The 14,148-nt window shown below is 36.6% G+C and overlaps 1 protein-coding gene across 1 annotated transcript in view; it reads right to left on the reverse strand.

Annotated features, from left to right (window-relative positions):
- LOC111463987 overlaps positions 1-13,336 on the reverse strand; it is a 29,074-nt gene extending 15,738 nt beyond the window's left edge. The window contains exons 1-6 of the mRNA XM_023108024.1: positions 12,907-13,336; positions 8,168-8,390; positions 5,580-5,727; positions 4,992-5,087; positions 1,621-1,778; positions 422-587 (exon numbers count right to left, since the gene is read on the reverse strand). Coding sequence (XP_022963792.1) covers positions 422-587; positions 1,621-1,778; positions 4,992-5,087; positions 5,580-5,727; positions 8,168-8,390; positions 12,907-13,096 — 981 coding nt within the window. The 5' untranslated portion in view covers positions 13,097-13,336. The remainder of the gene's footprint in view (positions 1-421; positions 588-1,620; positions 1,779-4,991; positions 5,088-5,579; positions 5,728-8,167; positions 8,391-12,906) is intronic.
- Between the last annotated feature and the right edge of the window lie 812 nt (positions 13,337-14,148).

Consider the following 14,148-nt stretch of genomic DNA (forward strand, 5'->3'; position numbering starts at 1 on the left):
TTTTTTTTTTTTTTTTTTTTGGGTATCTAGTAACTAGGTATTTAGTTAGATTTATTTTCCTGTATTGGTAATATCTAGTTATTTAGTTAGTCTTTCCTAGGTACGTGTAGCTTTCGAAAAAAATTAAGAAGAAACGTAAATAAGATAATTTATACTTGCAACACCTTTACAACACCTTTGCCCTAGGATGATCCCTACTTAAATGCATGGACCAAATAGATGCATTAGCAAGGTCCACTATCAATTGGCCCAGTGTGCTGAATAAGGCATTTGGTCATACTCTTCCTCTTGTCTAAATTTTTCAAGATCTCAGTTTATTGTAAGCTTTTTGTCCTTAGTTATGCATCTAGAACTGCATTTATTTTCTATATGCTGTGAAGTTATTTAGTCAGAGATTAGGTCAACTGAAAGGGAATTATACCTCGAAATAAACAGCTTTGTCGGTAAGAGTAAGTTTTCCTGGCCATGCAATATTATTCTCCCATTTTAAGACGGGTCTCTTCTTGCTGGAACCAATACATAGGATATTCTCACCAAAGAACTGTCTGTTATCTCGAACTCGATATAATTTTCGTCCTTCATGGACCCTACAGCCAAACCAATAGAAATTAAGTTAGAACAACAAATTAAACCTAAGATTCAGTACAATTTAATGTTTGCTTGGACTGACATAGCAACAATGTTGACACGAATTAGACCATTAAAAAAAAAAAAAAAAATCAATCCAAGTTCTATATTGTATGCAAGACAGTTGCTCAGGCTTGATGGTCCATGCCTTCCATTTTCTTATTGATCTCGTAAATCTTCCTCTCCATGTATTCTTGTTACTTCCCCGTCGAGGCACATAGTCCAAGGAGAAGGCGTGGAAGACAGGGGGTTGGAGAAGATGAGAGAAGGGAAGGGAGGAAAGGAGAGAAGGAAGAAGGAAAGCAGCAACAATGGAAAGAGGCCATGGGAGGATGCTGATGATAGGGATCGAAGAGGGAGTGGCCAACGATGGAGGGAGATTGAGGGAGAAGGGCAACAATTGAGGGTCAATGGGGTATGGTGTTAGGATCGCACAACAAGGGCACACACTCGAACAAGATGACCACAAAGAACAGGAGAGAAAAAATTCAATGAGGAATATTGGCTAAAGGTTTTATTGATGACTTCAGGTATGTACACCAAGAGACTAGAGAAAATTCAAGGAGGAATATTGGCTAAAGGTTTTATTGATGACTTCAAGTATGTACACCAAGAGACTGCCTAATGGGGGTATATATATGATTTCAGTTTACTAAATATAGCTTTAGCAGATTTAGCCACATACAAAATATAATCTACCATATATATCTCTACAGATTTTACTATATATCTACCATATATATGTCTCTACTAGATCTTTACGATATATCTACCGTATATATCTCTACCAAATCTTTTACTATAAATAGTCATCAAGCTCCATATTCCAACTGGTGACAAGCAAATTCAAAGGGAGAAATAATAAGAAATTTGATATAAGAAAAAGAAACCTATACAACATATTATTTTCATTTCACTTCACTTTATAGATTATAGACTTATATAAGTGTACCATGGCCAAATGCAAGACAAAGAAAGAATTATGATGCTCACTTGAGCAGTTCATCAACATATTTGAGCCACAAACTGAAAGAGATGCTCTGTTCATCACCCGCAAGTGCCTTGAATAGATGATGTACTGTGGATCGATCTGCAACACCAGAAATAGCTGGTGCAATACGTGTAAAAGCCTCTTCTCCAACTAACATCTTCTGCAATGCCAAAAAGAACCAATTTTGATATAAAGCTTGTTGATCTATTCATCAAATAATGATTTACTAAATTTTTTAACAATTATCAAACAAAAAAAGTCATCCCCCATACAGGGAGAAATGAGACAAAAGGCACACACACAATAACATCAGAGATTTTGTCCATCGTTTCGAGTTACCAAAACTTCATAGCATTTATAAAATCATATTCCTTCCAAGTTATTAATGGTATTAAAAAAACTATTGTCATACATTAGAATCAGTTTAAGCTTTAAACGTAAATGTGAAATGTTGAAGAAATGTCCATGATTTAAGGAATATTTATTTATCCTTAAGTTAAGAGATATTTGTTATTTATCTATATTGTTACCTGGTATGTAAGGACTTAGCCAAAAATTTAATTTTACCTAGTATCTAGGGATTTATTTAGTCTTTTTGTATCATAAAAGGTACATGTATTTCTCTAAAAATATATTGAGTATTGAGAGCAAGATAATTTATACTCGTAACATAGTATCAGAGCATTTTATTCTGGAAAATTTAATGAGAACCAAACTCTAACTCAATCGGTGAAGCTTTCATGACTGTCAATCAGCCAACGTAATCAAGCTTCATTCAGAGACTTCATAGTTTCCAACCTCTCTGTGCATTACCACAAGTCCAATAGTGTATCCCAGCAACCACCGCTTTCCAACCAAGATTTTTCTGAAGTTTACTACAAGTCCAAGAGTTTTCTAAATTTTACCGCAACTCCAAGGAATAAATCTCCAAGCTCACTACTTCCAATCGATTTTTCTATTTTTCATAGTAGCAGCCCATTGTCACAACTATACTATGAATAGAGTAAGTTGTGACCCTCACATCAAAACAAGCAAATAGTCGATCCTCAAGAGGTGCCCATCCGACCATGCGAGGGCTAATATAGAATAGTGGTATGATGGGACCGAGGAAGACAATCCATCATCCAACACACCGTATAATGTGTGCATTGAAGAGGAGACAAGACATAAGCAAGACAGGAACAATGAGTAGACTTGAGTGTCACAGATAGGCTTGATGAAGGGTCAGATAGGGCCCCGAGCCTTAACCTCGAAAGTCGGGGTCCCAAAGGGAATTTAAACAAACGGTTCTAGAGTCAAGTTCCTCCATGTGAAATATGAAAGCTCGCCAAAACACTCCATGACACCGTATGTCCATTTGTCAAAATCATGTCTACACCCGTTAGATTGGAAATGCCTCAAAATGTACTATAGGGGGAGGCATGATGTTAACTCTCCACCATTCCTGGCACATACGTGTGTCACAGTGAGAGCGAGCATTGCGAGACAAGTGCCTCGAGCGACTTACTTTAAAATGAGCTTTTTCAAGGACAGTACCGGGCGGCACGGGTGTGCTGGTGTTGTGCCCCAGCCCATGTGTCGGAGGTTAGATCATAAACCCGATATCCAGTACAGAGTCTGTAAACGACATGGCATGGACACAAAGGGTCCAATGCCTCGATAGAACTTGGATGAATGGATGTTCAAGATGTCCCAAAATTATGAACGACACGTGGGCCCGTTCTCAATGGCATGACAGAGTGAGCTGTGACGGCCGACAACACCCCATGACTTGGGATGGCGCTAAGACATGTGGGCCATGTTAAATGAGGAACCTAGATGATGACATGATGAGATGTGATGTTTCGTTGAGAGACCTTGGCCCCGAGTAGAGGCGAGGTCAAGCCTAATGACTTGGCCTAGTATAGAGGCAAGTCAGTTATGTCGCAAATGATAGAACATGCACACGCAGGCAGCGTGTATAGTCTAACAAGCTTGAATTCTGCACAAGTTACGTTGAACAAGCCTCGCCTAAAGTTCGACAAAGCCACAAAGTTATGCGAAAAATGTATATATAGGCCTTCGATTACCCTCAAGACTGGTTGTGAGTGTGTCAAGATCATGACACTGCACAGTTGAACCAAGGTCATCCTTCACTTACCTTGTTTCTTTCCAAACTTCTTCTCAATTCAGGTACCTATGGTAATGACATCAAACATAAAGGCTATAGGTTGAGCATCCATTTGATCTTGGATCTCTTCTTTTGAGTTCACCAATAAATCTTGTGATTTGGAAGTTTTCATTATGAGACAAGTTTGTTCTTGAACTTGGGCAATGGAATTCCTCGATATACTCAACCAGATTCTCTAAACAGATTTGGAAGTTTTCATTAGCCAAGTTTGTTCTTGAACTTGGGCAATGGAATTCCTCGATATACTCGACTAAATTCTCTCTCTTGTTTGGATCGTTGGTATCGTTGATAGAGTAGTTGCTCATAGTTTGTTGGTAGGAATCCATCTTCCATTTGATGTAGCATTCCCGACCATTTTTGAACTAGAATCTTCCACTTCACCTTCTATTGGTTTCAAGCTAACCCCACAAAGCAAAAGCTCCTCCTTAATTTCAAGGCCACTAGTTTAACCTTGTCGCACTCCGGGGTATTGGTGTCATCGCAAAAAAATTCTCCACATTTTAAATCCAATAAAAAAAAAAAGCTTCAAGATAAATTTTGTCGTAGAAGGATGGTAAGTCGATTTTCAACCCGAGTGTTGCATGTTTTTGGTATTTATTATTTCTATGGCCCTATTTTCTAGTTGTTATCACTAGCAGAGTGTCTTTCATCAAAAATCAGAATCTTGACTTTCCAATGTTGTTCTTGAATTCTTGAACAATATGCTCTGTTTCGTGCATTATCCAGAAAGTGGTGTTTTCCCCTGTAACACATTCTTGCTCTTTGATTTGCTTCAAACCTCATACTTTTCCTACCCCCAAGGTTTTCTTGATTCCGATTTACCATTTACAGTCAATTGTTTTAATTGTCTTGACGTCATGCTTAAAGTCCCGTGAGCAGTACAAACTCACAAAAATAAACAAAACAGTTGAACTTATCTTTAAACTCTGTGAATCCTTTCCTTCCAAATTAACCACAGAATAGCTTTAGCCACATTTGATAACACCTTTGCTTTCCTCTGTTCCCAACCATTGAGGAATTCGACCAGCTAATCGTCCAAGCAAAGAGGTTTACACCATTGTACGCCCGAACAAATTTCCAAAAAGAAATCCAAACTCTACTACTGAAGTCACAATGGAGGAGGAGATAAGACAAAGATATCCCTAGTTCTTCTCTCACAACAATGAAATACAAAATATGGCAAGATTTTAATAAGGTTGAAACCTGAAAAGCAATTTCCTCTGAAGCATTAGTATGCTCGTGATATGGATTTTCCCAAGCAAGCATTGTTATAAATATCAATCTCTGGAATGTGGGTTCCTGCATAAATAAACAGAATTTATTCATCAAAAAAGAAAGTATTGTTTTGCTAGTCATCAACATATACTCATTTGAAAATATCAAAAGGGGTTTTCCATTTTCGTCTTTCGTCAAGTTTCTTGATGACATCCTTCATTGGAAGGTTGTATCCCTATTAACACAAAAAGTTTAGTGGTTTATGTCGAGGAATGACCTTAATTTAAGAAGTATTAATCCAAAGAATTTTTGTTTTCCTTTTTAGTCCACAGCCTCCAAGAAGATGAGAAATTTTGTTCTTCGTACTGAAATTAAAAACCCAAAAATAAAAAGGAAATTTTAAGATCTTCCTCTTTTAAGCTTAAGATAAAACCGTTTAGGTAAAAAATTGATTACCCTTTCCAAGTACAGAGGCAACAAATTTAATTTTTCCCTAAAATAAATTAGAACTCCATATCTAATCGTCATTGAATCATTAAACAAGGTCTGAAACTTCAGGGTGAATGAAGTACTTACACTGAGGGAAGGATGAAGATTTGAGCTGTCCCTTGACAAGAATCTAAAACAGCAATACTCTACCAGACTGCGAGCATCATTGTAAACAGATTCAGGCACAAGGGCTTTAAATATCCTCTGCATTTTCTGCCCAGTCAAGCCATTCATCCTGCATGTCATGACATGGCTGAGTAAAATAAATTGTATATACCATACTTCTTCACAACTAAATGAAAGAAAAACCTAGACAAGACGGGAAACGAAAAATAAACAAATCTGGAATGAGAATCAAAATTTATTAAGGCTAACAAGAACCACTGAAGTTTCACTTTTTTTATTGCGAAATAGAAAAAGTAGATAGGTTAAAACGAGAGCAAACGAAAAGGTCTCGTTCCTCGAAGTGGAAATAGAAAATAATCTTCAAAACTACTTAACTATGTAAGGTGATGCAACCTAACATATAAGAAAATTGTTGCAAGTTTAAAATATCTTACTGTTTTTGTTTTTCTGCCAACGAAATCTAGGTAACAATAAATCTAGCTAAATCATACTCCCCAGTATCATTAAGTAATAGTAAATCTAATACTAATCCCTAGATACTAGAAAATCTAGATAAATCTAGGTAACAATACAGAGGTCTACTTCCCTTATTTAATGGGATTACACAAATATTCATTGAGAACATTCCTTCATCTTCAAAAATACTTGATGAGAGTCTTTGTCATTATTTAGAAAGGCTTACACATACAAGAGATTAAATCTTGCTAAAGGATGCTAGTCCAGTAACTAAATCAACTAACTAATTAGAAATCCAAGAACTAAAACCAATTAACAAACTCAAATTTAAATTACTAGATCATACCCTATCAAATCCCTCCCTCTTAAAATTAATAAACCATCGAGCTTAAAAGATAATGAAGTTGAAAATGCCATGTACGAAAGAACATTTTCCAATGGTTCGAGAATACTTGTTAAAAAATGTTGTGTTCAGCTCAATACAATGACATGGATAGCTTCACTCCTTGCTGCTAATTGTTGTTGTTGCAAGTCTAAATCCCCTACCATGAGTCCCTAAGATCTTTTCAAAACTTGTATAGGTTTGTATTTTTTGGATCGAACAATTGTCTCTTTTCCTTATTTCTTCACTCTAATGTGGAATCCCTCGGGGTTTCACCCCTCGATCTAACTAACCTCCATCTTTTTCATAGTCTTGAGTCTTGATTTCATCTCCTCCATATTTTTTGAACCATGGCTGCCATTTCATTCTTCATCTTATCCAGAATATTTCCTAATCCCAACAACATTTTCCTAGATACAAAATACATTCCCATGATCTCTTCCTAGTACCAGCTTTATAGAATCCCTAGAAATGAAATAGAAATTGTATCTATAACCAGCAGAAAAGGAATAAAAAACAAAAAATACTCTAAGAAACTCAAGAAACTGGGACAACCCCCTTTCGAGAAAACTGAAGCTTACTAAACAATTGGTTTCCCTTGCCTCTTTGATAATGAAAGTCTAGTTTCTAAAGAAAAAAAATGTCTAAGTGTTAATCTAAATGGAAAAACTTGAAATATACAGTAAACCTCCGATTAAATTTGAATATGATAACAAAGTAGTCATCAGTAATGAACACAACCCAGTGGGATATGTCTGTGATGTTGGTTCTACTTCCACAATATCCTAGAGGGTCTTTTTTTTTATGAGGAGAAGTTGGAAGCAAGATTTATTTGCACTCCTTTTGCATCCATTAGAAATCAACTTGCACATGAGCAAACTAAACCACTGCCAAAGGTCTTGTCAGGAAATAATCAGCAAGACAGGACCGATAGAATATCTTTGAATCAGTTAGAATCGAGAGTGTAATGCCATCTCACGTGACAGATAATCAAAAACCTGTTTTCTTCCAGCTAGTTGACAATAAATCAGTGAATACTGTAATAACAGGACTAAACTGTTTCCTTCTAGAAGCTTACTATTCCTTTTTCAGATTCCTATAAATTGCATCGAGGGATCTCTGGATTTCTGTTTCTTTCTTTGTCCGTATGCAGGCCATAACTAGCCATGCATGCAGAAAAAAAATGTGTTAATGAACAACTGGACCTTTCATTTGCAGTCTTAGGAACTCCAGAGAAACTTAGCTACCTGGCTTTCTCTGAGTTTCTATTACCTGGTAGGAATTACTTGGATCTGTATATCTGCTTCTTTTCATCAATAAAACTTGATGATTCAACAATTTTAAGTGAAACTGTTGCCACGCCATAACAAGGTTTTCATCCTCAAACAAATATGCATGGGGCATAAATGATTTATATACAAAGTCTTCACACATAACAAGCCTCGTTATTGCAACTCAATGTACACATTGTTGAATAATGATTTCCAGAGGCACAATTTCATCATTTCCATCTTATTACGATGTTCATGATGACAATCATATGCTTTGATTGCTCATACGATCTCAAATTTTGGGCAAATCTGCTAAATAATTAAACACTGTAATGGATGATGTCTAATAGGAGAGGCCATTAAAATGAAAAATAAGTCAAGAAGGTAACAATATGTCAATTATCTTTAGATTAAATGACCAAATTTTATAATAATCTGACCTGCTAAATTGCTCAATGGATACAACAGCAGTAGAAGAGAGGAGGCCATTTGGTGTCCTGATATTAACAGTATATTCCGCCATAACTAGATCCTCTATGTCGGTGGATGCTCCTGTAGGAATATGGTCTTTGTTCTTACTGATTTTTCCACGGGGAGATGTAACTTCATTTAAGAAGTTTTGCGTCTTCAGCAGCCATTTGTTTAAGTTTTGTTGCACTGCGTCTGTCAGGATAAGAATAGAGCACGGAGAAGACTGCGTTAGGAGAGAGGAGGGGAAAAAAAGCAATACTAAGATAAAAGGCAATAAGAATTAACCATTGACCTTCATATGACATAGCAACATTTTTTATTTTATGAGAAATATTCATTTTTTTAATAAGATGAAATTACATAAAATAAGAAGTTAAACAGCCCCCTGCCAAGGAATCTACATAAAGCACTTCCTATTGGTCAAAAGTGAAAATGAAGTACACCTTCTTTTAAACAAGGAACAAAACTTTCATTGATAAATGACGAGACTAATGCTCCAAAGATACAAACTTCACAAGGAATTAGCAAAAACTAGAAATTAAAAAAATAAAATCATCCCATATTGAAAAATTCAACTGAAAAGAAAACCCAACAAAAAGCTAGAATAGATAAAGTCAAGAGGAAGTCTCTACACTAGCGGAATCAAAGTGATCTAGCCAAAGAAGAGGCTTGCTTACAAAGAATCTATGAAGCCAAAGACGCTAAAAACCACTTCCTCGAGACAACAAAACCCCAAGAAATGCTGCTGCCAAGCACACCAACAGAAGAGACAAAACAAAACAAAACATCTTTATCCTTTTAACAGAATTCAAAAAAGATGATCCATGAAAGGCTTGAGGGAACCCAAAGGCCAAACACTGACCTTTAATTCTGATGTTGGAATAACTTCACGAACTTGAAGACCACAGACTTCAAGAAATGAAGGGAATTTCTTTGTCCAGTATGGAAGGAGAAAACGAAAAAACTTACTGTTAATAGGGCTTTAGAAATCCTAAAATCAGAAGTTTTTTTCTTTGCTGAAGCGTTAATTAGATTTTCCTTTTTGAATAAGGAATGAAGAGCCTCGTCGAATGAATGCTCAATAATGTCGTCATCTTGCAAGTGATTAGCTAGGAGAGGAAATCTGGGCTTGTGGTGGAATGGATGAAATTAGGGCTTGTGGTGGCTTCTTGACTGCTTGCAATTACTGCAAAAAGCTCTTTGTATGGATTAATACAAGCCTGATGGCTTGGTTTGAGAGGCTTGGACAAGTGCCACTGCAATGGAGTTTTAAAAATGCAAGATCTGATAATTCTTAATTTTTGCTTGTTACTGCATCAACTAAGATCTTTATTCTAAGCTATGTTGATGACATGTTAGTGACAGGGACTGACGTTGCTATCATCAACTATTTTGTTGTTGAACTTCACAAAACTTTTTCTTTGGAGGACTTGGGAAATCTATCCTACTTCCTTGGTATTTCAGTTCATCGTGACAATAATGGAATCCATCCCAACCAGACCAAGTATGCATCGAATCTTCTCGAAAGATTGGTCCTAGCTCGCATCAAGCCATGCTCTACACCAGCCATCACTAGAAATACCTAACAGCCAATGCTAGATAACTAATGGAAAATCCTACATTGTATCGAAGTGCCATTGATTTCTTCGATACCTTGTACATACCAGAATTAAAATTTGATTTATCATCATCAAAATAAGTCAATTTCTTCTGAATCCTACTTCCCTCCATTTGCAAGCCATCAATAACATCAAAGGTATCACATGGCTTACAAATTCCCAAATCTGCTGACTTCTCCACTCTTGCAACAATATATATTAACTAACATTAAGATACGTGGAAAGCCTCTTTCTTTCAATAAGTTTTGTGGGTAATATGCTTTATGACGAAAAAATCCCCCTCTTTCTTTCAATAAGTTATGTGGGTAATATGCAATGTATATTACACAGAAATTAGCATAATTCGCCCTTGCAAAAATATAGCATTGGTGCTATAAAAAATATATGAAAACACTCAATAGCAATAGAGGATCCTTTTCAAAGGGGATAGAGCTTGTGATATCCCGATTGAACAAGTGTCCAGCAGCCTGATATTGAGTGTTAGAGTCCAGATGTGTCGGGGTCCAATTGTGTGTTTTTCTTCCACATAATAGTGCTTTTAGAAGCCTTACTCGCCCTGCAATAAAGCAGTTACGGAAGGAAATGCCACTAAGCCTTCTGTCTTGGCGCACAGTGGAAGGTGCCCTACTAAACTGTTCGTATCTCTGTTAAGCTTGTGCTTACTTTCTTAACTGAGAGGCCAATGATATTAAGTGAAAATGCAAAAAACCATTAATATCAAGGTGGGGTACGTGCAGTGTCAGACATAAGGAGTATTGAGCTTTCTTTGGAGCATATTATATGGTCAAAAAACACGAGAAAGCGAGACTTAATAAGGTTTTTCCTCACTCACCCTGCAATAATGCAGTAACCGAAGGAAATGCCACTACGCCTTCGGCATTGGCACTCAGTGGATGGAGCCCTACTGGTTGATCCGTTCTGATTTATGTTAACAACTACGAAAACCATCAATCAGAACAGTATCCAATCCCAACCAGCGATAGGAGCAAGGTAGTAGCCTATTCACTGTCTAACGTAAAACCTAAGTATCTCTACGCCGCGCTGCGGGCCTTATCACCGCAGAAACCGAAGGAATTGCCACTACGCCTTCGGCTTGTGCGCACAGTGGAGGGTGCCTAACCGGAAAGGAGGTTGTCCAAGCACTATACATGGACATGGTTAAGGAGTAGGTATAAATAGGTTCTAGTTAGGGGTGATTATTATTGAGAATGGTGATGTATCTTTTGTGAGTATGATGATAGGTATAGCTATCACGTGGTCACTAGAGAGTCATTTTCGTGTAGTTTGTGTAAGTGTGAACGTAGGGCGTATTTGAGTGATATGATTTATGTGTCTGTTGGTGTTTATAGAAGTGTATGTCTTTAGAAAGAGTGTATTTATGTTTAGGGAGAGTCAAGTGGTTTGGGCGCAAAGCTTGTATCCCTACAGGGTATCATTTTTCGTGGAGTACTTTTCACTTAGTATTCCTTGGGCATTCTTTAATTGCTTGGTCATCCAAGAAGCAACATGTTTCAAGGTCCAACACAGAATCAGAGTACCATTCTTTGGCCCGCACAGTAACTGAGATTAGCTGGTTTCAGTCTCTTCTCAATGAAATCAGTTGCTGCTACACCAAGTATCTGGTGTGACAACATAAGCGCATTTTCCCTTGCTTCAAACATGTGGAACTTGACATACACTTCATTCACAATAAAGTCCTTGACAAATCTTTGCAAGTGCAGCATGATCCCCGCACTGATCGCTTGCAAAAGGACTAACCAAAGTTTTATCAGAGGCCAAGTTCATTGAGCTGCGTCACAAAACCACATCATTTCCTTATCGTTTGGTTAGATGGGGAGTGTTAAGATGATAGCGCAAAACAATATAACCGAACACTATCATTTTAATTAATTATGTTAGTGTTGTCAGTTTAAACCATTAAATGTCAGTTTAGTTTGTCGTCTCTTTTTGTTAGTTTTCTCATGCCATTTTCTTGAAATCTCTCATCTTTTAAGTTCTTTGGTTAGCTTAGATTTATCTTGTTGATGGTTCACATTTACGATATTAGTGACTATGACCCATAGTGTCACGTGTCACAATTTCACTCTTGTGGTAGCGAGACAACGACTATGTGGCAATTATTCGAACCCAACGAACTAGTCAGCTGTGTGAGAATCAAACTTTGCGGACAATCTTGACGTATGATCGAGCCTCAAGTGACGTTTAAGAAATATTTTAGAAAACATGAGTGAGGAAATGAGTTGAAAACAATTTGAAAGAAAACAATGTTATAAGCTAAAAGTGAATAAGCAAAAACTATGGCTTTGATAGGTATAACCCAAGTAGGAAGAATTGACAATTAGTCACATCCAATTCGTCACATCCCCCTATGCTACATTTTAGGGCATTTTAGCCCTAGCGATGTAGACATGATTTTGGTGAACGGTCATGCACCCCCATATTGACATGACAAGAATAATCATGACCTAACTACACATGAAAGTAAGTAAAAGGGGTTTGGAACGGGCATGCATTCATGGACAACACACCCTAGACAAGCATGATCGGGACATCCAACATGCGGCCACAGGCAACACGCCACGGACAAGCATAACTATGACACCACGCATCAAACTTCCAACGACCACTTCAAATGACACTACATGACCAACAATTGTCATCACTGACTAAGCAAATTCCGTAGAAGTTGGCGACCTCAACGCTTCCCTCCATTCATCTACACTTCGCCATGGAACACAAAGGATGACACCCTAAGAACTTCCTCCTTGTTTAAAAATTTCCTACTTTCACAATATCAAAGGTGCCACAGATTATATACACACACCATAACAAAGAAGAACGCCTAGAGTTTCCATGTCTATTGACTATCAGCATTCAATCTAAAATATTATTTCCTAGCTCCATAAGTGAAATCATCATGAAATAATCTAGTGTTCAATCACAGCCAAGAGTAATAATCGTCTGCAAAAACTACAATTTCTCTTCACCATAAAGCTACATAAGTAGAAATCAAACAGCTATACCAGGAAAACACAGAAACAGATACACAAAATAAACTCAAATCCATAGAATTGTATTGACAAACTCACTTGCATCAATGTCATTGAGAGGCCATTTATCTCCCTTAGAAAGACCCACAATCTTAAACCGATACTTGAGCTCTGGAACATTCTTTCTAGTGGAACACCCAAACTTGCGATTATAACCATGGTGAGAAATCGAAGGATCCAATCCTGCGGAAGATGATTTTAAACACGTTGAAGGGAGTTTACAGAGCATTTCTGTTTCAATTCAAGGACCCTTCGAAATGGGAATCCATGTTTATGGGAGATGCTGAAGTAGAAGAATCTTAACCTCCATGTGGAGGTTGTATTGGAAAAATTGAAAGCAAAATGACCTCAGCTTGATACTTTTTGCTCCGAAAAGAGAGAGAAAATCCTCCACCCCGATATAACAAAAGCCGATCGGCCTTACAGATGGCGGAATAGAAGAGCTGCCGTATGCGTATTCTATGATTGGATTCAATTGATGGATATGGATTCCACATAAACGTATACAACTCCAATTTTCTTTGTGTTTTCAAATCGCTAATGCTTACCATTTTGTTTTGTTTTGTATTGGTTTGATTGTAAATTTCTAATAAATATTTTACAATTTTAAAATTTTAAAATTTTCATAATTTAATTATCTATTAAATTTAAAAATTAATTTTCAACTTTCAATAGATGTCTAATTATTTGCTCGACTTATTCGAATAAGGTAGAGAATCTTCATCATTTTATTTCAACCCAATACATTTATTTTGGCTAATAATGTAACGACTCTATTTTCTATTGAAATGGAGTCGTTACTATATACATGTGTTAAGAATGAGAAATAAAAATAAAATTGGGATCAAAAGCATGATCTTCATTAATGTTTACAACTCTATTAGCTAATACCTAAAAATGAGAGAATATAAAACTAAATAAATCTGGTAAATAACATAAAATATACTGTTAATCAAATCTTAAGATAAAATATACTACTAACAACTCTCTAAATAGATAAGATATACTCTATAACTAATTATTAAAATCTAAATATCATATTTTAATACTCCGCCTCAAGTTGGAGGGTGTATGTCAATCACACCCAACTTGTCTTCAAAAAATCAAACTGATGTCTTCTTAAAGCTTTAGTGAACACATCTGCCAATTACATTTTAGTCGAAACATAACACGGTTTGATGATTCCAGCTTGTAACTTTTCTCAAACTATATGACAATCTATTTCAATGTGTTTTGTACATTCGTGAAAAACTGGATTGGCTGCTATATGTAATGCTGCTT

The sequence above is a fragment of the Cucurbita moschata genome, unplaced genomic scaffold (assembly GCF_002738365.1).
Source record: "Cucurbita moschata cultivar Rifu unplaced genomic scaffold, Cmos_1.0 Cmo_Scf00029, whole genome shotgun sequence".
Classification (NCBI taxonomy): domain Eukaryota; kingdom Viridiplantae; phylum Streptophyta; class Magnoliopsida; order Cucurbitales; family Cucurbitaceae; genus Cucurbita; species Cucurbita moschata.